At 50.3% G+C, this 22,915-nt stretch overlaps 1 protein-coding gene across 1 annotated transcript; it reads right to left on the reverse strand.

Moving 5' to 3' along the window:
• Positions 1-712: 712 nt before the first annotated feature.
• Positions 713-22,269, reverse strand: LOC146072861 (uncharacterized). Its single transcript, XM_083180047.1, has 6 exons — positions 20,745-22,269; positions 19,886-19,995; positions 18,090-18,323; positions 7,002-7,129; positions 2,774-2,843; positions 713-1,257 (listed from the first exon to the last, which is right to left on the reverse strand). The coding sequence occupies exons 1-6, from the start codon at positions 20,797-20,799 to the stop codon at positions 1,117-1,119; spliced, it is 738 nt and encodes a 245-aa protein (XP_083036173.1). The 5' UTR covers positions 20,800-22,269; the 3' UTR covers positions 713-1,116.
• Between the last annotated feature and the right edge of the window lie 646 nt (positions 22,270-22,915).

Below are 22,915 nucleotides of genomic sequence, written 5' to 3' on the forward strand. Positions count from 1 at the left end.
AGGTGCGCACGCCTGCTGGCAAGGGGCATGGCCTACACATCGTGTCACTCCTGAGAGGCCACGCCCCATTTTGCTGTGGGGGCATGGCCAGCGGCTGTGAGCTTCTGGCCATGCCCCCAGCCCCTCTGCCTGTGGGAATAGACGCTGTGGCTGTGCACAGGGTCTATTCTCCGCTGGGACACACACACACACACACACTCCCAACTGCCCCTCCCAGCAGCAGGACACTGCTGGCCCCAGGCAGGATGTGGGAATGTCCCCCATAAATGTGACGTTCCCGCGGAAGGCGGGACAGTTGGGAGCTATGAGAGCCTATAGTCCCAGAATTCCAATGGCTTCTGTTAAACACAATCTGCTTGGGAATTTTCCATTTATACCCGTGTAACACCCCTTTCGATTCCATCATTAGGGGTGCCAGTTCCAGATTATAACAACGTGTGAGGTGATCCGGGCCTGACAGGTTCTAGGTGTATGTTCAATGCATGCAACGTCTGTGAGCTCCGGAGTAGTCCTGACAGGGACAGAAATCCCTTTATATGTGTGGGGTGAGCTGATGGAGGAGTATTATCACACAGAGCAGATGATCTCAGGGACAAGCCCAAAGCCTCTCTGCTCAGAACATCATGAGTCATGTGACTGTGGTTGTCATGGAGATACGTGACACCGTGGAAACGCTGCAGAATTGTAAATCATTCACTGCAGCCTGAAGAAACAAACTAAGGGAACTTTGCCATCACCCACCTGCTCCTTAGACCCGGACACAGAGCTGCCAGTTAGCGAATGCCGCTTTACCGACTAAGCACGCCATAAGTAACGCCAATTCTGTGATTATGTTATGTTTATTATGACTGGGTGTGAGCAGAGAGTGTGATAATAACGCCACAGGACATTATATGTATGAGCAGCAGTGGTCAGGCATGTAAGGCCGCTGTCACAGGACACCTGATTTTTGGGGCAGCAGAGTGAAATTGCTGCAGACGCTACACGTACACAAACGTTTATGTCCGGGCACCAGTCACCATCTCGTCTTCCGATGTTTTGCAGATACCAGTGTTTGGACATGGATATCAGGTGCCGATGGTGGCATTAATGTCCCATCCCATCATCACAGAAACATCATGCAGTATCGCCATCAGTCTGGACGGCGCAGTGGGCGTAGCCAGGAGGCTTGCCCAGGCGTATCAGGCGCAGGAGGTAATCCGAGTGCAGAGCGGAGTCTGTCAGGTCGATGAACCGCTTGTAATTCAGCTGCAGCTCCTAAAGTGAGAGACCACAAAGAGGCATTAGATGGGACGCAGAATATGGGCACAGGGACCCCAGGGTGGGGGGGGGGGGGGGTGATTCATTCATACATTGAGCTGCTTTGGATTCAGACATCACACTGGCTCCTGAGGAGGCCGGAATACATAGAGTCCGGGGAGACGCGTTGAGCCATATATCGCTCGCACAGAAATAGTCTAGCACCATTATCGGACCCAGCAACATCATCCGGACGTTATAGAACACCACAGAGAACTGGGAAATACAAGCACCTATATGGGACCCTCAGCCTTATCCCTAATTATTCCTGGATATCTAGTGGATCGCCATCAGGACTCGAGCACGTGGAATGATAGAGTATACTGGGATCTCGGGAGATACAGCTGCATCATTTGGGACATCAGCCACAGGTCGCGCGGTCAACATGGGCTTTTTTCACAGTATTTTGAGTCGACATGTGCCGACAGGCGGTATTTCATGCCCTAACATCCACTAGGGCGTGGTGTGAGAATAAAATAGTGTGCCCGAGTGCAGCGAGGCACTGTGCCCGAAGCATCGCGAGCGCAGCGAGGCACCGTGCCCGAAGCATCGCGAGCGCAGCGAGGCACCGTGCCCGAAGCATCGCGAGCGCAGAGAGGCACCGTGCCCGAAGCATCGCGAGCGCAGCGAGGCACCGTGCCCGAAGCATCGCGAGCGCAGCGAGGCACCGTGCCCGAAGCATCGCGAGCGCAGCGATGCACCGTGCCCGAAGCATCGCGAACTCAGCGAGGCACCGTGCCCGAAGCATCGCGAGCGCAGCGAGGCACCGTGCCCGAAGCATCGCGAGCGCAGCGAGGCACCGTGCCCGAAGCATCGCGAGCGCAGCGAGGCACCGTGCCCGAAGAATCGCGAGCGCAGCGAGGCACCGTGCTCGAAGCATCGCGAGTGCAGCGAGGCACCGTGCTCGAAGCATCGCGAGCGCAGCGAGGCACCGTGCCCGAAGCATCGCGAGCGCAGCGAGGCACCGTGCTCGAAGCATCACGAGGGAAGCGAGGAGGGAAGCACCGGAGCTCTGGTGCTGTCTGTCTATGTCTCTGGTGCTGTGATTTTACCAGGAGCTGCCACTGGTTACTTCCCATCAGTTCTCTTCTGCCCAAAAGACTTGTATTATGTGTGAGGATTGTCCAGCAGAACGTGTATTGGTGCTAATCGGAACACTGGCGAGCATAGTCTTCAGGGAAGATATCCTGTGCTATACTGAAGACCTGTGGGCCAATCAGAACACGGGGGCGGGGCTCCGTGGGTGTTGGGGGCGGGGCTTTGCTCAGTGCCGGCACTTTGAGGGAAAAAAAAAAAACACAGCAAAACATCGTTTTGCTCTGCCATCGATGGAGGGAAACCATCTGGTTCTCCCCCCCCCCATCGATGGCAAAAGTATTCGACATCGGCCACAAACCATTGATGATTTTGAATCATCGATGGCCATCCCTAAGTTCTCGTACCAGCTGGTGAAGGTGATGCGGTGGTACCGTACCTGAAACTGGCACCCAAAGTCCGCCTTCTCCCTGATCACGCCTTCCAGCTGCTCCTGCACCGCACATATCCTGGTACAAGGAGATAGAAGGGTACAGGGGGCAGTTACATCATGTACATAACACTGTCAGGTCAGCAAACACGGAAGGTCCACACAAGCTAAGTCGTTGAGGTAGTGGGGTGCCAGTAGGTACCCCACTACCTCAACGCTGCAATCCAGACGTCAGGCATCAGTCGCCCACAGTACACTGGAAACTGGAGTGGTCCCCACCACTCGTATTCCCTACAAGGCATCAGACATCTTTTGGAGGAAAGCAACCTCTTCAGTTTTGCCTCATTTGGGACCACCAGCCATCATTCTGCTTCAGATATTCCAACATTTGGAGGATCGCCACCCCCATTTGCATCACAAAGGGACATCATATATCACCCGCACCAACTCTTTTAGGCCCAAAAAGAGGGACATTGCACTCAACACCTGTTACTTCCTGTTATATGTTTGCCCTGAGCAGAGGGTCAGTGTTCCCAATTATCTGGAGAGCACCCTTATTGTGAGGTCTGTGTGCTGCCTACTGGGGAAACCTGCCATGCTGTCACCTGAGAACTGCTACTGCTGTCATCTAAGAATTGCCGCGCTGTTATCCTGGTGTGCCGTCTGCCTGCTACACAGAAAGGACCATGGACACCAATGTATCCTTCCATGCTTATTCTAGGTATTGTTATACAGTGGGATGACCCTGGTGTGCATTGTTATATATTATGCATTATTTAGGACAATAGTACAAATACATTGATTACATATAACCAGTGGTAGATTCTTTGTAGTATTGTGTCTTCGAGCCGTGTGATGCTGCTTTCCCACTGCAGACCCGTTTTAAGTTACAGGTAATCTTAAACGGTATTTAGCATTCCCACTGCAGCAGATTACAGTTTTAAATGCCATTTAAGTACCATTCCAATTGCAGGTTAGCTCTTCAAAACGTTTTTACAGCACAAATGAGTGCCTGTGGCTTTAATGGGCTTTAATGGGCCAAAATCTGCATTACTATACATTACTGGCTAATACATAACGTTGGTGGGCAGTGGTGCCAGTTATATATACATTGCTGGCATGTGCCAGCAATGTATATATTACTGCCTTAATAAACATTGGTGGGCAGTGGCTGTGTCTATACTCAGCAAGGAGGAGGAGGGAGCGGCCAGTCAGCCGGGGGGCGGGGCGACCTGTCAGATGTGTGCCAAGTCCGGGGCGTCCTGTCAGATGCCTGCTCTCCGTGCAGCAGTGTGAGCCAGAGCAGACAGCATTAGAGCGGGGCCGGGTGAGTATTGGCAGAGGGAGGGAGCGGGGCGGTGCGGACGAGCGGGGCGGCGCTGGTGAGCGGCGTTGAGTATGGAGCAGGGGGAGGGAGGGAGTGTGCAGGGCGGTCAGCTGGGCTGAAAGTCTCTTATCTTTCAGCCCGGCGGCCGTACACACCTAGCGATGATGGCAGAAAAACCAGCCATCATCGCTAGATGTGCTGGTAAAACCAGCAGACTGCCCACTTTGCTAGCGATGATGCGGGAGCGCGCATCATCGCTAGTCGGCAATCTCTGACGCATACACACTAGGCGATTTTCAGCTGAAAATCGTCAAGTTTGTAAGAATACCGTTTAAGATGCATTCCCATTGCCTCTTAAACGGTAGATTACCGGCTAAAACACTGCTTTGAAAACGGGTTGAAATACCGTTTAACTTTAAACGGTATTTCAACTCTGGCGCTTTCCCACTGCAGCCTTAAACGGTATTTTGCCCTCAAAAATCGGCAATATACCGTTTTAAGGCTGCAGTGGGAAAGGGGCATTACTGTGCATTATGTAAGTGCTGCCCCCTCCCCCGGTTCCCGGCATTACGCCGCATCCAGAGCGCTGACACAGTATAGAGGGCTAGGATGGGGTCGGCAGGTTGATATGTCAACTGTCAGTGGGTCGACCCATGAAAAAGGTTGACGTAGCTTAGGTTAACTTGGTCAAAGGACTAAAAAAAAGGACTTTGTTCACACGACTCTCATTATAATAGTGCGCAGCGAGCCATGCGAGGGAGCGCGCTACGCTTATACGGTCTGTGTCAACATAAACACCCAATAACAATGGAAAACTCACGTCAACCATTTTCCATGTTGAGCTATTGCGTTTTTCTACCTTTTGACTCTGTCAACCTAAGCTGTGTTTGTCATGTGTCTGTCAACCTTAATTGTGTCGACTCTATGAACCATACCCAGCTGGGCCATGGTACAACGAGGAGCACAAGATGCCAAGTGTCTGTGGCCATGTGAGTGCGTGCCTGAGGCCATGTGAGTGCGTGCCGGAGGCCATGTGAGTGCGTGCCTGAGGCCATGTGAGTGCGTGCCTGAGGCCAAGTGAGTGCGTGCCTGAGGCCAAGTGAGTGCGGGCCTGCGGCCATGTGAGTGCGTGCCTGAGGCCATGTGTGTGCGTGCCTGAGGCCATGTGAGTGCGTGCCTGAGGCCATGTGTGTGCGTGCCTGAGGCCATGTGAGTGCGTGCCTGAGGCCATGTGAGTGCGTGCCTGAGGTCATGTGAGTGCGTGCCTGAGGCCATGTGAGTGCGTGCCTGAGGTCATGTGAGTGCGTGCCTGAGGCCATGTGAGTGCGTGCCTGAGGCCATGTGAGTGCGTGCCTGAGGCAATGTGAGTGTGTGTCTGAGGCCATGTGTGTGCGTGTCTGAGGCCATGTGTGTGCGTGTCTGAGGCCATGTGTGTGCGTGTCTGAGGCCATGTGTGTGCGTGCCTGAGGCCATGTGAGTGCTTGTCTGAGGCCATGTGAGTGAGGCCATGTGAGTGCGTGCCTGAGGCCATGTGAGTGCGTGCCTGAGGCCATGTGAGTGCGTGCCTGAGGCCATGTGAGTGTGTATCTGAGGCCATGTTAGTGAGGCCACGTGAGTGCGTGTCTGTGACCATGTGAGTGCGTGTCTGAGGCCATGTGAGTGCGTGCCTGAGGCCATGTGAGTGCGTGTCTGAGGCCATGTTAGTGAGGCCTTGTGAGTGCGTGTCTGTGGCCATGTGAGTGCGTGTCTGAGGCCATGTGAGTGCGTGCCTGAGGCCATGTGAGTGCGTGTCTGAGGCCATGTGAGTGCGTGTCTGTGGCCATGTGAGTGCGTGTCTGAGGCCATGTGTGTGCGTGTCTGAGGCCATGTGAGTGCGTGCCTGAGGCCATGTGAGTGCGTGCCTGAGGCCATGTGAGTGCGTGTCTGAGGCCATGTGAGTGCGTGCCTGAGGCCATGTGAGTGCGTGTCTGAGGCCATGTGTGTGCGTGTCTGAGGCCATGTGTGTGCGTGCCTGAGGCCATGTGTGTGCGTGCCTGAGGCCATGTGAGTGCTTGTCTGAGGCCATGTGAGTGCGTGCCTGAGGCCATGTGAGTGCGTGTCTGAGGCCATGTGAGTGCGTGTCTGAGGCCATGTGAGTGCTTGTCTGAGGCCATGTGAGTGAGGCCATGTGAGTGTGTATCTGAGGCCATGTTAGTGAGGCCATGTGAGTGCGTGTCTGTGACCATGTGAGTGCGTGTCTGAGGCCATGTGAGTGAGGCCATGTGAGTGTGTATCTGAGGCCATGTTAGTGAGGCCATGTGAGTGCGTGTCTGTGACCATGTGAGTGCGTGTCTGAGGCCATGTGAGTGAGGCCATGTGAGTGTGTATCTGAGGCCATGTGAGTGCGTGTCTGAGGCCATGTGAGTGCGTGCCTGAGGCCATGTGAGTGCGTGTCTGTGGCCATGTGAGTGCGTGTCTGTCGCCATGTGAGTGCGTGCCTGAGGCCATGTGAGTGAGGCCATGTGAGTGTGTATCTGAGGCCATGTTAGTGAGGCCATGTGAGTGCGTGTCTGTGACCATGTGAGTGCGTGTCTGTGGCCATGTGAGTGCGTGTCTGTGGCCATGTGAGTGAGGCCATGTGAGTGTGTATCTGAGGCCATGTGAGTGCGTGCCTGAGGCCATGTGAGTGCGTGTCTGTGGCTATGTGAGTGCGTGCCTGAGGCCATGTGAGTGCGTGTCTGTGGCTATGTGAGTGCGTGTCTGTGGCTATGTGAGTGCGTGTCTGTGGCTATGTGAGTGAGGCCATGTGATTGTGTGTCTGAGGCTATGTGAGTGTGTATCTGAGGCCATGTGAGTGAGGCCATGTGAGTGTGAGTGAGTATGAGTGTGTGAGTGCAGCACAGAGTATATAAGGTGATGTGCGTTCCTCACCTCTCTTGGAAAGCCTTTAGTTCCTCCGCCTGCTGCAGTGTCAGTGAGTCTCTCTGTAGCTGCGACTGTCTCCGTTCCTCTGCTACAGCCTCTGCCACCGCTTCCGTCACATGTTCCCTGTAGTGCAGCTGATAACAGAAAGCATTACCGAGAATATACATGTCCTCTACTAGCAGTGTGTATACAGTGTATCTGTACTGGGTATACTGGTCATAGGGCCTGATTCAGCATGGATTGCAAAAGCTAAATGTTTCTCTAATGGACAAAACCATGCTGCACTGCAGGTGGGGCAGATGTAACATGTGCAGTTAGATTTGGGTGACTGTGTACCAGTGCCTGTCCTAGTGACGGTGTAGCAGAGCCTGTACCAGTGACGATGGTGTAGTAGTGCCTGTACCGGTGACGGTGTAGTAGTACCTGTACCAGTGACGATGGTGTAGTAGTGCCTGTACCGGTGACGGTGTAGTAGTACCTGTACCAGTGACGATGGTGTAGTAGTACCTGTACCAGTGACGATGGTGTAGTAGTGCCTGTACCAGTGACGATGGTGTAGTAGTACCTGTACCAGTGACGATGGTGTAGTAGTGCCTGTACCAGTGACGATGGTGTAGTAGTGCCTGTACCGGTGACGATGTAGTAGTACCTGTACCGGTGGCGATGGTGTAGTAGTGCCTGTACCGGTGACGGTGTAGTAGTACCTGTACTGGTGGCGATGGTGTAGTTGTGCATGTACTGGTGACGGTGTAGTAGAGCCTATGGTGGTGGTAGTGTAGCAGTGCATGTACTGGTGGTAGTGTAGCAGTGCATGTACTGGTGACAGTGTAGTAGTCCCTGTGATGGTGGTAGTGTAATAGTGCATGTACTGGTGATGGTGTAGTAGTGCCAGCCCTGGTGACGGTGTAGTAGTGCCTGTACTGGTGATGGTGTAGCAGTGCATGTAATGGTGGTAGTGTAGCAGTGCCTGTACTTGTGATGGTGTAGTAGTGCATGTACTGGTGATGGTGTAGTAGTACCTGTACTGGTGATGGTGTAGTAGTGCCTGTCCTGGTGACGATGGTGTAGTAGTACCTGTACTGGTGATGGTGTTGTAGTGCCTGTAATGGTGGTAGTGTAGCAGTGCATGTACTGGTGACGGTGTAGTAGTGCCTGTACTGGTGATGGTGTAGTAGTGCCTGTAATGGTGGTAGTGTAGCAGTGCCTGTACTTGTGATGGTGTAGTAGTGCATGTACTGGTGATGGTGTAGTAGTACCTGTACTGGTGATGGTGTAGTAGTGCCTGTCCTGGTGACGATGGTGTAGTAGTACCTGTACTGGTGATGGTGTTGTAGTGCCTGTAATGGTGGTAGTGTAGCAGTGCATGTACTGGTGACGGTGTAGTAGTGCCTGTACTGGTGATGGTGTAGTAGTGCCTGTAATGGTGGTAGTGTAGCAGTGCATGTACTAGTGATGGTGTAGTAGTGCCATGCCTGGTGACGATGGTGTAGTAGTGCCTGTAATGGTGGTAGTGTAGTAGTGCATGTACTGGTGACAGTGTAGTAGTGCCTGTAATGGTGGTAGTGTAGTAGTGCCTGTAATGGTGGTAGTGTAGTAGTGCCTGTAATGGTGGTAGTGTAGTATTGCCTGTACTGGTGGTAGTGTAGTAGTGCCTGTACTGGTGGTAGTGTAGCAGTGCATGTACTGGTGACGGTGTAGTAGTGCCTGTAATGGTGGTAGTGTAGCAGTGCCTGTATTTGTGATGGTGTAGCAGTACCTGTCCTGGTGACGATGGTGTAGTAGTGCCTGTAATGGTGGTAGTGTAGTAGTGCCTGTACTGGTGGTAGTGTAGCAGTGCATGTACTGGTGACGGTGTAGTAGTGCCTGTAATGGTGGTAGTGTAGCAGTGCCTGTACTTGTGATGGTGTAGTAGTACCTGTCCTGGTGACGATGGTGTAGTAGTGCATGTACTGGTGGTATTGTAGCAGTGCATGTACTGGTGATGGTGTAGCAGTACCTGTCCTGGTGACGATGGTGTAGTAGTACATGTACTGGTGACAGTGTAGTAGTGCATGTACTGGTGATGGTGTAGTAGTGCATGTACTGGTGATGGTGTAGTAGTGCATGTACTGGTGATGGTGTAGTAGTACCTGTACTGGTGGTAGTGTAGCAGTGCATGTACTGGTGATGGTGTAGTAGTAACTGTACTGGTGGTAGTGTAGCAGTGCATGTACTGGTGATGGTGTAGTAGTACCTGTACTGGTGGTAGTGTAGCAGTGCATGTACTGGTGATGGTGTAGTAGTAACTGTACTGGTGGTAGTGTAGCAGTGCCTGTACTTGTGATGGTGTAGTAGTGCATGTACTGATGACAATGGTGTAGTAGTACCTGTACTGGTGACAGTGTAGTAGTGCCTGTAATGGTGGTAGTGTAGCAGTGCATGTACTGGTGACAGTGTAGTAGTGCATGTACTGGTGATGGTGTAGTAGTACCTGTACTGGTGGTAGTGTAGTAGTGCATGTACTGGTGATGGTGTAGTAGTGCCTGTACTGGTGGTAGTGTAGTAGTGCCTGTACTGGTGGTAGTGTAGTAGTGCCTGTACTGGTGGTAGTGTAGTAGTAAATGTACTGGTGGTTGTGTAGCAGTGCATGTACTGGTGACGGTGTAGTAGTGCATGTACTGGTGATGGTGTAGTAGTGCATGTACTGGTGGTAGTGTAGCAGTGCATGTACTGGTGACAATGGTGTAGTAGTGCCTGTAATGTTGGTAGTGTAGCAGTGCATGTACTGGTGATGGTGTAGCAGTACCTGTCCTGGTGACGATGGTGTAGTAGTGCATGTACTGGTGACAATGGTGTAGTAGTACCTGTACTGGTGGTAGTGTAGCAGTGCATGTACTGGTGATGGTGTAGTAGTACCTGTACTGGTGGTAGTGTAGCAGTGCATGTACTGGTGACGACGGTGTAGTGCATGTACTGGTGGTAGTGTAGCAGTGCATGTACTGGTGACAGTGTAGTAGTGCATGTACTGGTAGTAGTGTAGCAGTGCATGTACTGGTGGTAGTGTAGCAGTGCATGTACTGGTGATGGTATAGTAGTAACTGTACTGGTGACAGTGTAGTAGTGCCTGTACTGGTGGTAGTGTAGCAGTGCATGTACTGGTGGTAGTGTAGTAGTACCTGTACTGGTGGTAGTGTAGCAGTGCATGTACTGGTGATGGTGTAGTAGTAGCTGTACTGGTGGTAGTGTAGTAGTGCATGTGCTGGTGATGGTGTAGTAGTGCCTGTACTGGTGGTAGTGTAGCAGTGCATGTACTGGTGATGGTGTAGTAGTGCCTGTACTGGTGGTAGTGTAGCAGTGCATGTACTGGTGATTGTGTAGTAGTACCTGTACTGGTGGTAGTGTAACAGTGCATGTACTGGTGATGGTGTAGTAGTGCCTGTACTGGTGGTAGTGTAGCAGTGCATGTACTGGTGATGGTGTAGTAGTAACTGTACTGGTGGTAGTGTAGTAGTACCTGTACTGGTGGTAATGTAGTAGTGCATGTACTGGTGGTAGTGTAGCAGTGCATGTACTGGTAATGGTGTAGTAAGTAACTGTACTGGTGGTAGTGTAGTAGTGCATGTACTGGTGGTAGTGTAGTAGTACCTGTACTGGTAGTAGTGTAGCAGTGCATGTACTGGTGGTAGTGTAGCAGTGCATGTACTGGTGGTAGTGTAGCAGTGCCTGTACTGGTGGTAGTGTAGTAGTGCATGTACTGGTGATGGTGTAGTAGTAACTGTACTGGTGGTAGTGTAGCAGTGCATGTACTGGTGATGGTGTAGTAGTAACTGTACTGGTGGTAGTGTAGCAGTGCATGTACTGATGATGGTGTAGTAGTAACTGTACTGGTGGTAGTGTAGCAGTGCATGTACTGGTGATGGTGTAGTAGTAACTGTACTGGTGGTAGTGTAGCAGTGCCTGTACTTGTGATGGTGTAGCAGTACCTGTCCTGGTGACGATGTTGTAGTAGTGCATGTACTGATGACAATGGTGTATTAGTACCTGTACTGGTGACAGTGTAGTAGTGCCTGTAATGGTGGTAGTGTAGTAGTGCAAGTACTGGTGACAGTGTAGTAGTGCATGTACTGGTGATGGTGTAGTAGTACCTGTACTGGTGGTAGTGTAGTAGTGCATGTACTGGTGATGGTGTAGTAGTGCCTGTACTGGTGGTAGTGTAGTAGTGCCTGTACTGGTGGTAGTGTAGTAGTGCCTGTACTGGTGGTAGTGTAGTAGTAACTGTACTGGTGGTTGTGTAGCAGTGCATGTACTGGTGATGGTGTAGTAGTGCATGTACTGGTGGTAGTGTAGCAGTGCATGTACTGGTGACAATGGTGTAGTAGTGCCTGTAATGGTGGTAGTGTAGCAGTGCATGTACTGGTGATGGTGTAGCAGTACCTGTCCTGGTGACGATGGTGTAGAAGTGCATGTACTGGTGACAATGGTGTAGTAGTACCTGTACTGGTGGTAGTGTAGCAGTGCATGTACTGGTGATGGTGTAGTAGTACCTGTACTGGTGGTAGTGTAGCAGTGCATGTACTGGTGACGACGGTGTAGTGCATGTACTGGTGGTAGTGTAGCAGTGCATGTACTGGTGACAGTGTAGTAGTGCATGTACTGGTAGTAGTGTAGCAGTGCATGTACTGGTGGTAGTGTAGCAGTGCATGTACTGGTGATGGTATAGTAGTAACTGTACTGGTGACAGTGTAGTAGTGCATGTACTGGTAGTAGTGTAGCAGTGCATGTACTGGTGGTAGTGTAGCAGTGCATGTACTGGTGACAGTGTAGTAGTGCATGTACTGGTGATGGTGTAGTAGTGCCTGTACTGGTGGTAGTGTAGCAGTGCATGTACTGGTGGTAGTGTAGTAGTACCTGTACTGGTGGTAGTGTAGCAGTGCATGTACTGGTGATGGTGTAGTAGTACCTGTACTGGTGGTAGTGTAGCAGTGCATGTGCTGGTGATGGTGTAGTAGTGCCTGTACTGGTGGTAGTGTAGCAGTGCATGTACTGGTGATGGTGTAGTAGTGCCTGTACTGGTGGTAGTGTAGCAGTGCATGTACTGGTGATGGTGTGGTAGTACCTGTACTGGTGGCAGTGTAACAGTGCATGTACTGGTGATGGTGTAGTAGTGCCTGTACTGGTGGTAGTGTAGCAGTGCATGTACTGGTGATGGTGTAGTAGTAACTGTACTGGTGGTAGTGTAGTAGTACCTGTACTGGTAGTAGTGTAGCAGTGCATGTACTGGTGGTAGTGTAGCAGTGCATGTACTGGTAATGGTGTAGTAGTAACTGTACTGGTGGTAGTGTAGTAGTGCATGTACTGGTGGTAGTGTAGTAGTACCTGTACTGGTAGTAGTGTAGCAGTGCATGTACTGGTGGTAGTGTAGTAGTGCCTGTACTGGTGGTAGTGTAGTAGTGCATGTACTGGTGATGGTGTAGTAGTAACTGTACTGGTGGTAGTGTAGCAGTGCATGTACTGATGATGGTGTAGTAGTAACTGTACTGGTGGTAGTGTAGCAGTGCATGTACTTGTGATGGTGTAGTAGTGCCTGTACTGGTGGTAGTGTAGCAGTGCATGTACTGGTGATGGTGTAGTAGTGCCTGTACTGGTGGTAGTGTAGCAGTGCATGTACTGGTGATGGTGTAGTAGTAACTGTACTGGTGGTAGTGTAGTAGTACCTGTACTGGTAGTAGTGTAGCAGTGCATGTACTGGTGGTAGTGTAGCAGTGCATGTACTGGTAATGGTGTAGTAGTAACTGTACTGGTGGTAGTGTAGCAGTGCATGTGCTGGTGATGGTGTAGTAGTGCCTGTACTGGTGGTAGTGTAGCAGTGCATGTACTGGTGATGGTGTAGTAGTGCCTGTACTGGTGGTAGTGTAGCAGTGCATGTACTGGTGATGGTGTGGTAGTACCTGTACTGGTGGCAGTGTAACAGTGCATGTACTGGTGATGGTGTAGTAGTGCCTGTACTGGTGGTAGTGTAGCAGTGCATGTACTGGTGATGGTGTAGTAGTAACTGTACTGGTGGTAGTGTAGTAGTACCTGTACTGGTGGTAATGTAGTAGTGCATGTACTGGTGGTAGTGTAGCAGTGCATGTACTGGTAATGGTGTAGTAAGTAACTGTACTGGTGGTAGTGTAGTAGTGCATGTACTGGTGGTAGTGTAGTAGTACCTGTACTGGTAGTAGTGTAGCAGTGCATGTACTGGTGGTAGTGTAGCAGTGCATGTACTGGTGGTAGTGTAGCAGTGCCTGTACTGGTGGTAGTGTAGTAGTGCATGTACTGGTGATGGTGTAGTAGTAACTGTACTGGTGGTAGTGTAGCAGTGCATGTACTGGTGATGGTGTAGTAGTAACTGTACTGGTGGTAGTGTAGCAGTGCATGTACTGATGATGGTGTAGTAGTAACTGTACTGGTGGTAGTGTAGCAGTGCATGTACTGGTGATGGTGTAGTAGTAACTGTACTGGTGGTAGTGTAGCAGTGCCTGTACTTGTGATGGTGTAGCAGTACCTGTCCTGGTGACGATGTTGTAGTAGTGCATGTACTGATGACAATGGTGTATTAGTACCTGTACTGGTGACAGTGTAGTAGTGCCTGTAATGGTGGTAGTGTAGTAGTGCATGTACTGGTGACAGTGTAGTAGTGCATGTACTGGTGATGGTGTAGTAGTACCTGTACTGGTGGTAGTGTAGTAGTGCATGTACTGGTGATGGTGTAGTAGTGCCTGTACTGGTGGTAGTGTAGTAGTGCCTGTACTGGTGGTAGTGTAGTAGTGCCTGTACTGGTGGTAGTGTAGTAGTAACTGTACTGGTGGTTGTGTAGCAGTGCATGTACTGGTGATGGTGTAGTAGTGCATGTACTGGTGGTAGTGTAGCAGTGCATGTACTGGTGACAATGGTGTAGTAGTGCCTGTAATGGTGGTAGTGTAGCAGTGCATGTGCTGGTGATGGTGTAGTAGTGCCTGTACTGGTGGTAGTGTAGCAGTGCATGTACTGGTGATGGTGTAGTAGTGCCTGTACTGGTGGTAGTGTAGCAGTGCATGTACTGGTGATGGTGTAGTAGTGCCTGTACTGGTGGTAGTGTAGCAGTGCATGTACTGGTGATGGTGTGGTAGTACCTGTACTGGTGGCAGTGTAACAGTGCATGTACTGGTGATGGTGTAGTAGTGCCTGTACTGGTGGTAGTGTAGCAGTGCATGTACTGGTGATGGTGTAGTAGTAACTGTACTGGTGGTAGTGTAGTAGTACCTGTACTGGTAGTAGTGTAGCAGTGCATGTACTGGTGGTAGTGTAGCAGTGCATGTACTGGTAATGGTGTAGTAGTAACTGTACTGGTGGTAGTGTAGTAGTGCATGTACTGGTGGTAGTGTAGTAGTACCTGTACTGGTAGTAGTGTAGCAGTGCATGTACTGGTGGTAGTGTAGTAGTGCCTGTACTGGTGGTAGTGTAGTAGTGCATGTACTGGTGATGGTGTAGTAGTAACTGTACTGGTGGTAGTGTAGCAGTGCATGTACTGATGATGGTGTAGTAGTAACTGTACTGGTGGTAGTGTAGCAGTGCATGTACTTGTGATGGTGTAGCAGTGCCTGTACTGGTGGTAGTGTAGTAGTGCCTGTACTGGTGGTAATGTAGTAGTGCATGTACTGGTGATGGTGTAGTAGTAACTGTACTGGTGGTAGTGTAGCAGTGCATGTACTGGTGATGGTGTAGTAGTAACTGTACTGGTGGTAGTGTAGCAGTGCATGTACTGATGATGGTGTAGTAGTAACTGTACTGGTGGTAGTGTAGCAGTGCATGTACTGGTGATGGTGTAGTAGTGCCTGTACTGGTGGTAGTGTAGCAGTGCCTGTACTGGTGGTAATGTAGTAGTGCATGTACTGGTGATGGTGTAGTAGTAACTGTACTGGTGGTAGTGTAGCAGTGCATGTACTGGTGATGGTGTAGTAGTAACTGTACTGGTGGTAGTGTAGTAGTGCATGTACTGGTGATGGTGTAGTAGTACCTGTACTGGTAGTAGTGTAGCAGTGCATGTACTGGTGGTAGTGTAGTAGTGCCTGTACTGGTGGTAGTGTAGTAGTGCATGTACTGGTGATGGTGTAGTAGTAACTGTACTGGTGGTAGTGTAGCAGTGCATGTACTGATGATGGTGTAGTAGTAACTGTACTGGTGGTAGTGTAGCAGTGCATGTACTGGTGATGGTGTAGCAGTGCCTGTACTGGTGGTAGTGTAGTAGTGCCTGTACTGGTGGTAATGTAGTAGTGCATGTACTGGTGATGGTGTAGTAGTAACTGTACTGGTGGTAGTGTAGCAGTGCATGTACTGGTGATGGTGTAGTAGTAACTGTACTGGTGGTAGTGTAGCAGTGCATGTACTGATGATGGTGTAGTAGTAACTGTACTGGTGGTAGTGTAGTAGTGCATGTACTGGTGATGGTGTAGTAGTGCCTGTACTGGTGGTAGTGTAGTAGTGCCTGTACTGGTGGTAATGTAGTAGTGCATGTACTGGTGATGGTGTAGTAGTAACTGTACTGGTGGTAGTGTAGCAGTGCATGTACTGGTGATGGTGTAGTAGTAACTGTACTGGTGGTAGTGTAGCAGTGCATGTACTGGTGATGGTGTAGTAGTAACTGTACTGGTGGTAGTGTAGTAGTGCATGTACTGATGATGGTGTAGTAGTAACTGTACTGGTGGTAGTGTAGCAGTGCATGTACTGGTGATGGTGTAGAAGTGCCTGTACTGGTGGTAGTGTAGTAGTGCCTGTACTGGTGGTAATGTAGTAGTGCATGTACTGGTGATGGTGTAGTAGTAACTGTACTGGTGGTAGTGTAGCAGTGCATGTACTGGTGATGGTGTAGTAGTAACTGTACTGGTGGTAGTGTTGCAGTGCATGTACTGATGATGGTGTAGTAGTAACTGTACTGGTGGTAGTGTAGCAGTGCATGTACTGGTGATGGTGTAGCAGTGCCTGTACTGGTGGTAGTGTAGCAGTGCCTGTACTGGTGGTAATGTAGTAGTGCATGTACTGGTGATGGTGTAGTAGTAACTGTACTGGTGGTAGTGTAGTAGTGCATGTACTGGTGGTAGTGTAGCAGTGCATGTACTGGTGGTAGTGTAGTAGTAACTGTACTGGTGGTAATGTAGTAGTGCATGTACTGGTGATGGTGTAGTAGTAACTGTACTGGTGGTAGTGTAGCAGTGCATGTACTGGTGATGGTGTAGTAGTAACTGTACTGGTGGTAGTGTTGCAGTGCATGTACTGGTGATGGTGTAGTAGTAACTGTACTGGTGGTAGTGTAGCAGTGCATGTACTGGTGATGGTGTAGCAGTGCCTGTACTGGTGGTAGTGTAGCAGTGCCTGTACTGGTGGTAATGTAGTAGTGCATGTACTGGTGATGGTGTAGTAGTAACTGTACTGGTGGTAATGTAGTAGTGCATGTACTGGTGATGGTGTAGTAGTGCCTGTACTGGTGGTAATGTAGTAGTGCATGTACTGGTGATGGTGTAGTAGTAACTGTACTGGTGGTAGTGTAGCAGTGCATGTACTGGTGATGGTGTAGTAGTAACTGTACTGGTGGTAGTGTAGCAGTGCATGTACTGGTGGTAGTGTAGTAGTGCCTGTACTGGTGGTAGTGTAGCAGTGCATGTACTGGTGGTAGTGTAGTAGTGCCTGTACTGGTGGTAGTGTAGTAGTGCATGTACTGGTGATGGTGTAGTAGTAACTGTACTGGTGGTAGTGTAGCAGTGCATGTACTGGTGATGGTGTAGTAGTAACTGTACTGGTGGTAGTGTAGCAGTGCATGTACTGGTGGTAGTGTAGTAGTGCCTGTACTGGTGGTAGTGTAGCAGTGCATGTACTGGTGGTAGTGTAGTAGTAACTGTACTGGTGGTAGTGTAGCAGTGCCTGTACTGGTGGTAGTGTAGCAGTGCCTGTACTGGTGGTAATGTAGTAGTGCATGTACTGGTGATGGTGTAGTAGTAACTGTACTGGTGGTAGTGTAGTAGTGCATGTACTGGTGATGGTGTAGTAGTAACTGTACTGGTGGTAGTGTAGTAGTGCATGTACTGGTGACGGTGTAGTAGTAACTGTACTGGTAGTAGTGTAGCAGTGCATGTACTGGTGGTAGTGTAGCAGTGCATGTACTGGTGATGGTGTAGTAGTGCCTGTACTGGTGGTAGTGTAGCAGTGCATGTACTGGTGATGGTGTAGTAGTAACTGTACTGGTGGTAGTGTAGCAGTGCATGTACTGGTGGTAGTGTAGCAGTGCATGTACTGGTGATGGTGTAGTAGTAACTGTACTGGTGGTAGTGTAGCAGTGCATGTACTGGTGATGGTGTAGTAGTGCCTGTACTGGTGGTAGTGTAGCAGTGCATGTACTGGTGGTAGTGTAGCAGTGCATGTACTGGTGATGGTGTAGTAGTACCTGTACTGGTGATGGTGTAGTAGTACCTGTACTGGTGGTAGTGTAGCAGTGCATGTACTGGTGGTAGTGTAGCAGTGCATGTACTGGTGGTAGTGTAGTAGTAACTGTACTGGTGGTAGTGTAGTAGTGCATGTACTGGTGATGGTGTAGTAGTACCTGTACTGGTGGTAGTGTAGTAGTGCATGTACTGGTGGTAGTGTAGCAGTGCATGTACTGGTGGTAGTGTAGCAGTGCCTGTACTGGTGGTAGTGTAGCAGTGCCTGTACTGGTGATGGTGTAGTAGTACCTGTACTGGTGATGGTGTAGTAGTACCTGTACTGGTGGTAGTGTAGCAGTGCATGTACTGGTGGTAGTGTAGCAGTGCATGTACTGGTGGTAGTGTAGTAGTAACTGTACTGGTGGTAGTGTAGCAGTGCATGTACTGGTGATGGTGTAGTAGTGCCTGTACTGGTGGTAGTGTAGCAGTGCATGTGCTGGTGGTAGTGTAGCAGTGCATGTACTGGTGACGGTGTAGTAGTAACTGCACTGGTGGTAGTGTAGCAGTGCATGTACTGGTGATGGTGTAGTAGTACCTGTACTGTTGGTAGTGTAGTAGTGCATGTACTGGTGGTAGTGTAGCAGTGCATGTACTGGTGACGACGGTGTAGTGCATCTCTCACCTCTGCTGCCTCTCTCGCTGCCTGTATCTCCCTCTCCCGCTCTCTCGCTGCCTGTCGTCGTGCCTCCTCCACGGCCTCCTGCACCGCGCCTGTGGACTCTTCCTCCCAGCTCTGCCGCAGTCCCCTCATGTCCTGCTCCATCTCTTGCTGCAGCCGGTGGCGTATCATCCTCATGCGCTCTTCCTCCAGGTGCCGCCTGTTCCTGGCTATCTCCACCAGCTGCCTCTGGAAAGACTGGGGCGCACAGGCAGGACATGGAGCTACTGTGTTAGGGTCACACAAGCCGGTGGCGCACTGCCAATCTGGGGGAAGCTAGTACCCAACCCCTACCACAACCTGCCAGCAAATGGAACCCGGGTGGATTAGCTATGGCGGCGTTATCGCCCTCAAAGGGGGTGGGTGAAGCATCAGGAGTTCGGTGCCTTGGTACAATTATGACCCCCGTGTCCTAAACCCCATAGTACACTGATGGCAAAGATTTTCCACATCCAAACTGCCATTTTTGATCATGAGTGCGTCAACAAATTTTTTTGAAAAACTGCCAGGAAAGCGTCTGTACGAATGTTCAGTGATTGTCAACGTGTGACAGTGGGAGGATAATGGCGTCATTATATGAACCAAGCGGAATAGAAACACGAGACTTTGTATTAGTCAGTCGGCAATGTTTTCTTTAGATTGTGTGACGACGCCTCAGCGGACGTGTCACCTGGAGGGGATGCAGTCCATTTGGCAGACAATCAAAATGCTGACACGTTAAAAAAGCCGACATTTATTATTCCGACAAAATGTATGACATTTAAAATGTCGACATGTTCAAAAGTTGACATGAGTTTTCCCTCGAGCTGAACTGTCACCATCATTCTTCTACCAGAGTATTAGTCATTGGGTCCACCACTTAAGTTCGACAGGCCTTAGGTCGACACCTGAAATAGGTCGACATGGGGAAGGTTGACATAAGTTTTTCAATTTTCTGTCCCCGATGTCGACACACTAAGTGTACCTCGTCTGCTCGTCATGCTTCAAGCACACTATTATATTCTCCCTCCGCGCCCTAGTGGATGATAGGGTACGAAACACCACCTGTCGGCACATGTTGCTAAAAGAAAAGTGAGAAACTCATGTCGACATTTTGACTGTCAACCTTTCCATTGTCAACCTTATGCTTGTTTCGACCTTCAGACCCTTTCGACATTACCCATGTCGACCTATTTCAGGTGTCGACCTTCAGTGGCCAACCCAATGTTTGTCACCACCTAATGACCCGTCTACCCAAGGAAGCCTCTAATAGATGTCTTCTGTAAAGTCCAAATTCTAGCTCCTATGGGAAGACTCTCCTGGCGACACGACCGCTGAGGCGTCGTCACACTATCTCCAGATAACATCGCCGACTGACCAATACAATGTCACCCTAGTTGTCACCGCTGGAGGTAAGGAGCAAGCAGGGCAGAGGTTCTGGCCACTGACCGGGTACTGATTCTGTTAGTCTCCAGGTTCCTCCGCCAGCACCAGGAGCACCTCATAATACCCACCCATTAATAATTCAATACCAGTGCAGAGGTTGGGGTCCGGGGGTACAAAACATAATTTGGGGGGTTGCAGGCATGTCCTAACTATGGCCCTCCAGCTGTTGTGAAACTACAAGTCCCATCATGCCTTGCCACAGTTTTGCTATTAGGAAATGGTAAAACTAAGGCAAGGCATGCTGGGATGTGTAGTTTCACAACAGCTGGAGGGCCGCAGTTTGGACATGCCTGGAGTAGAAAATGCCTCCCTGAGAAAAGCAGTGCACCTCATACCTCATTTTGTTCTCTCAGTGCCTCCTCCTTCTCCTTTTCCATTTTTACAACGGTGGCGCGTAGACTGGCGCACGTCTCGCATGCCGCCATGGGCTGCCCGGAGCTGCGGCCTGTCACAGAGGATAGACACAGCTGTAACCAGGGACAATATACTGTAACCTGTCCCTCACCTACATATAGCCGTGGCAGCCATTTTGTGCACGGATCCAGCCTGTACATTCCCTAGGACCTAGTGACATGACTGAGGTACGAGGCACGTACAATGTGCACACAGGAGATCGAGTCACATATTGCCTGCTGCTGTACCCCCCCATTACTCCACACAGGCCTCTGTATTTGCCTTGACGGAGGTAGGCCTGGATTACAGCGTTTCCACACCTGGACGCCATTTTCCCTGTCTATAGTATATCAGGGCCCCACCTCAGAGAGGACGCACAGCAGAGATGTCTCCTGCGGCCTAGTTCTGCCATATTGGGCTGCTGGCTGCACTCTCCCTGTGCCAATCTATGAGACCAGTACCCTGGTGCAGCAGACAGTCACAGTAACCCCCCACATTCGTGCTCTCTCACAGTCTTGCCGCTTTCACCTCCGCAACATCTCGCGCAGCAGACCCTTCCTCACCACTGACGCGACCAAAATACTCATCCACTCTCTTGTCATCTCCCGCCTTGACTACTGCAACATCCTTCTCTCCGGGCTACCTCTCGTAGTAGTACATCTAGCCGTGTGTCTTAAAAAATGACAGTTTGGAACCAACTGACTGGTACTTTATCTCTCTCTAAAGTTTAATACATCTGCCACAGAATATTCTAAACACAGGTTCCAGACACAGGATACACACGCAGAGTGCCCACATTACCCGGATCGCTGTGCTGGGGTGTACGACGCGAGTGACTGCTGGCCACAGCTGACATAGCGTCAGGGAAAGTGGTTGTACAACTTCTCAGAGACTGCCGGCCACACAGGAACTGTTTACTAGGAGTTTCCTAGGAACGAGAGAGAGAGAGACAGCAGGGAGGGGTCTGCAGAGACAGAGCCTCCTATACTAGCAGAGACCGCAGGACAGAGTGGTGCTGCAACCAATCGGCTCCTGACATTTTTTAAAACACGCACAACAGTCGGGAGCTGATTGGCTGGAGCAATTCCTAGCGATCGATAACAATATCCTCACTGGCTGATCAATCTGACCCATCAGTTCTAAGCTCCCACGAGCAAGGCCCCCTAGTTTTAGCTGACAAGGTAAGCTGAGACTTGTAGTCCCACAACAGATAGGCAGGATACAGGTGGCCAGCTCCTGCTCTATGTAACAGTCTGTGTAGAATGGATAGAAGAGTGAGTAAGACGCCAGAGCACAGCGTGTTATAATCTCACCTGTATCATGAGTGGGGGCAGCGCTGGCCTGTTCGGGTATACGCAGCCTAGCGGACTGCTCTGAATCAGGACCCCAGTTGTCATTTGTGCGTTTACTTGTACAGCTCACTATTCAGCTCAGTTCCATTGTTAACCTTCCCTTCCCCCAAAGCGCTCGGGTGATAATACCCTGCTAATGCCGCATAGCTTGGGGGTGCGGCCTAATAACAAGAGAGGTATGTGACATCACTTGCGGGTGTGCCCAGGTAACAGACACCCCAGCCTGCACAGAATGATCTGGCACCCCCATTTCCCGATGCAGAGAACATTGCTGAGGTGCCCAACTCATTACAGCTGACCAGTGATGGCTGTTGTCACAGCATGGATGGCACAGTGGTTGGCATTGCTGTCAAACAGAACTGAGGTTTTTGGGCTGGAATTCACCAAGGTCCCAACTGTGTGGAGTTTATATGTTCTCCCCTTGCCATGTGGGTCATTCTCAAGCATTTAGAAACATACTGGGTTACTTGGGCGCTACTAGGTGTGTTCATGGGGCAGGGAAAAGAGTGCAAGCTCCACTGGGGCAGATATGAATGACCAACAAGAAGTCAGTTATGAAATAATTAGTAGAAAGGGTAAGCCAGCGGTGGCACTGCCGCACAGACCTCCCCGGGGCGGCTGACCATGAGAACCATGAACAGCACAGTCTGCCCCCCGCCGACTGATGGAACCCTGTATCACTAGACTGGGGACAGTGGTTCAGCCTCTGCATATTAGTCATGTGACCAAGCAGCAGTCGCCCCCTAGAGGATGGGACCAGAGCAGCACCACACCCCAGTACCAGGGCGGGCAAAGGCCTACAGACGGGTCCCAGGGTCTACTCAATGAAGGTGGACATTAAGTCGACTACTGAAGGTTGACATAACCTAGGTCAACAAGGTCAGAAGGATGACACAAGCATTAGGTAGACAATGGAAAGGTCGACACGAGATTGTTACACAGATTTTTGGTCCCAAGTGTCGACATAGTCACCATCTGTGTGTGCCGCGTACACATGCCATGCGTCGGCACACTATTATATTCTCCCACCACGTGAAAAAACTCATGTCACCCTTTTGACTATCGATCTTCCCATTGTAGACTTAATGCTTGTGCCAACCTATTTCTGGTGTTGACCCAAGCCCAGTCGACCAAATATATATGTCAACCTTCATTAGGGTCCAACTAGTGACCATATCCCCTACAAACTGGGTTTCTGCAGGGCTGGCACTGCTGTCATGAGTTCAATTACAGGCAATAACCAACCTGTGTGGGGTTTGTATGTTCTCTCTGCTTGTTTGGCTTTCTGCCCAGGTGCCCCCGATTCCCCCCCACACCCCATATACATGCTGGTAGGTAATACAGAGAATGACGCCCAGAGTGCTGGGTAATATCTGTGCACTAAACATTAATGACATAAGTGTCGCACACTGCCCTCTGGTGGCCAGGATGACAACAACAACCACCGTTCCTGGTCTAGGCCACGCCTCTTCTGTAGTTTCGTCCACTTAAGCCAGGCATGGCTAAACTGTGGCCCTCCAGCTGTTGTGAAACTACACATCCCATCATGCCTTGCCATAGTTGTAGCATTCCCTAATAGCAAAACTACAGCAAGGCATGATAGGACTCGTAGTTTCCCCA

The sequence above is a fragment of the Crinia signifera genome, chromosome 4 (genome assembly GCF_055691185.1).
Source record: "Crinia signifera chromosome 4, ASM5569118v1, whole genome shotgun sequence".
NCBI classification, from domain to species: Eukaryota; Metazoa; Chordata; class Amphibia; order Anura; family Myobatrachidae; genus Crinia; species Crinia signifera.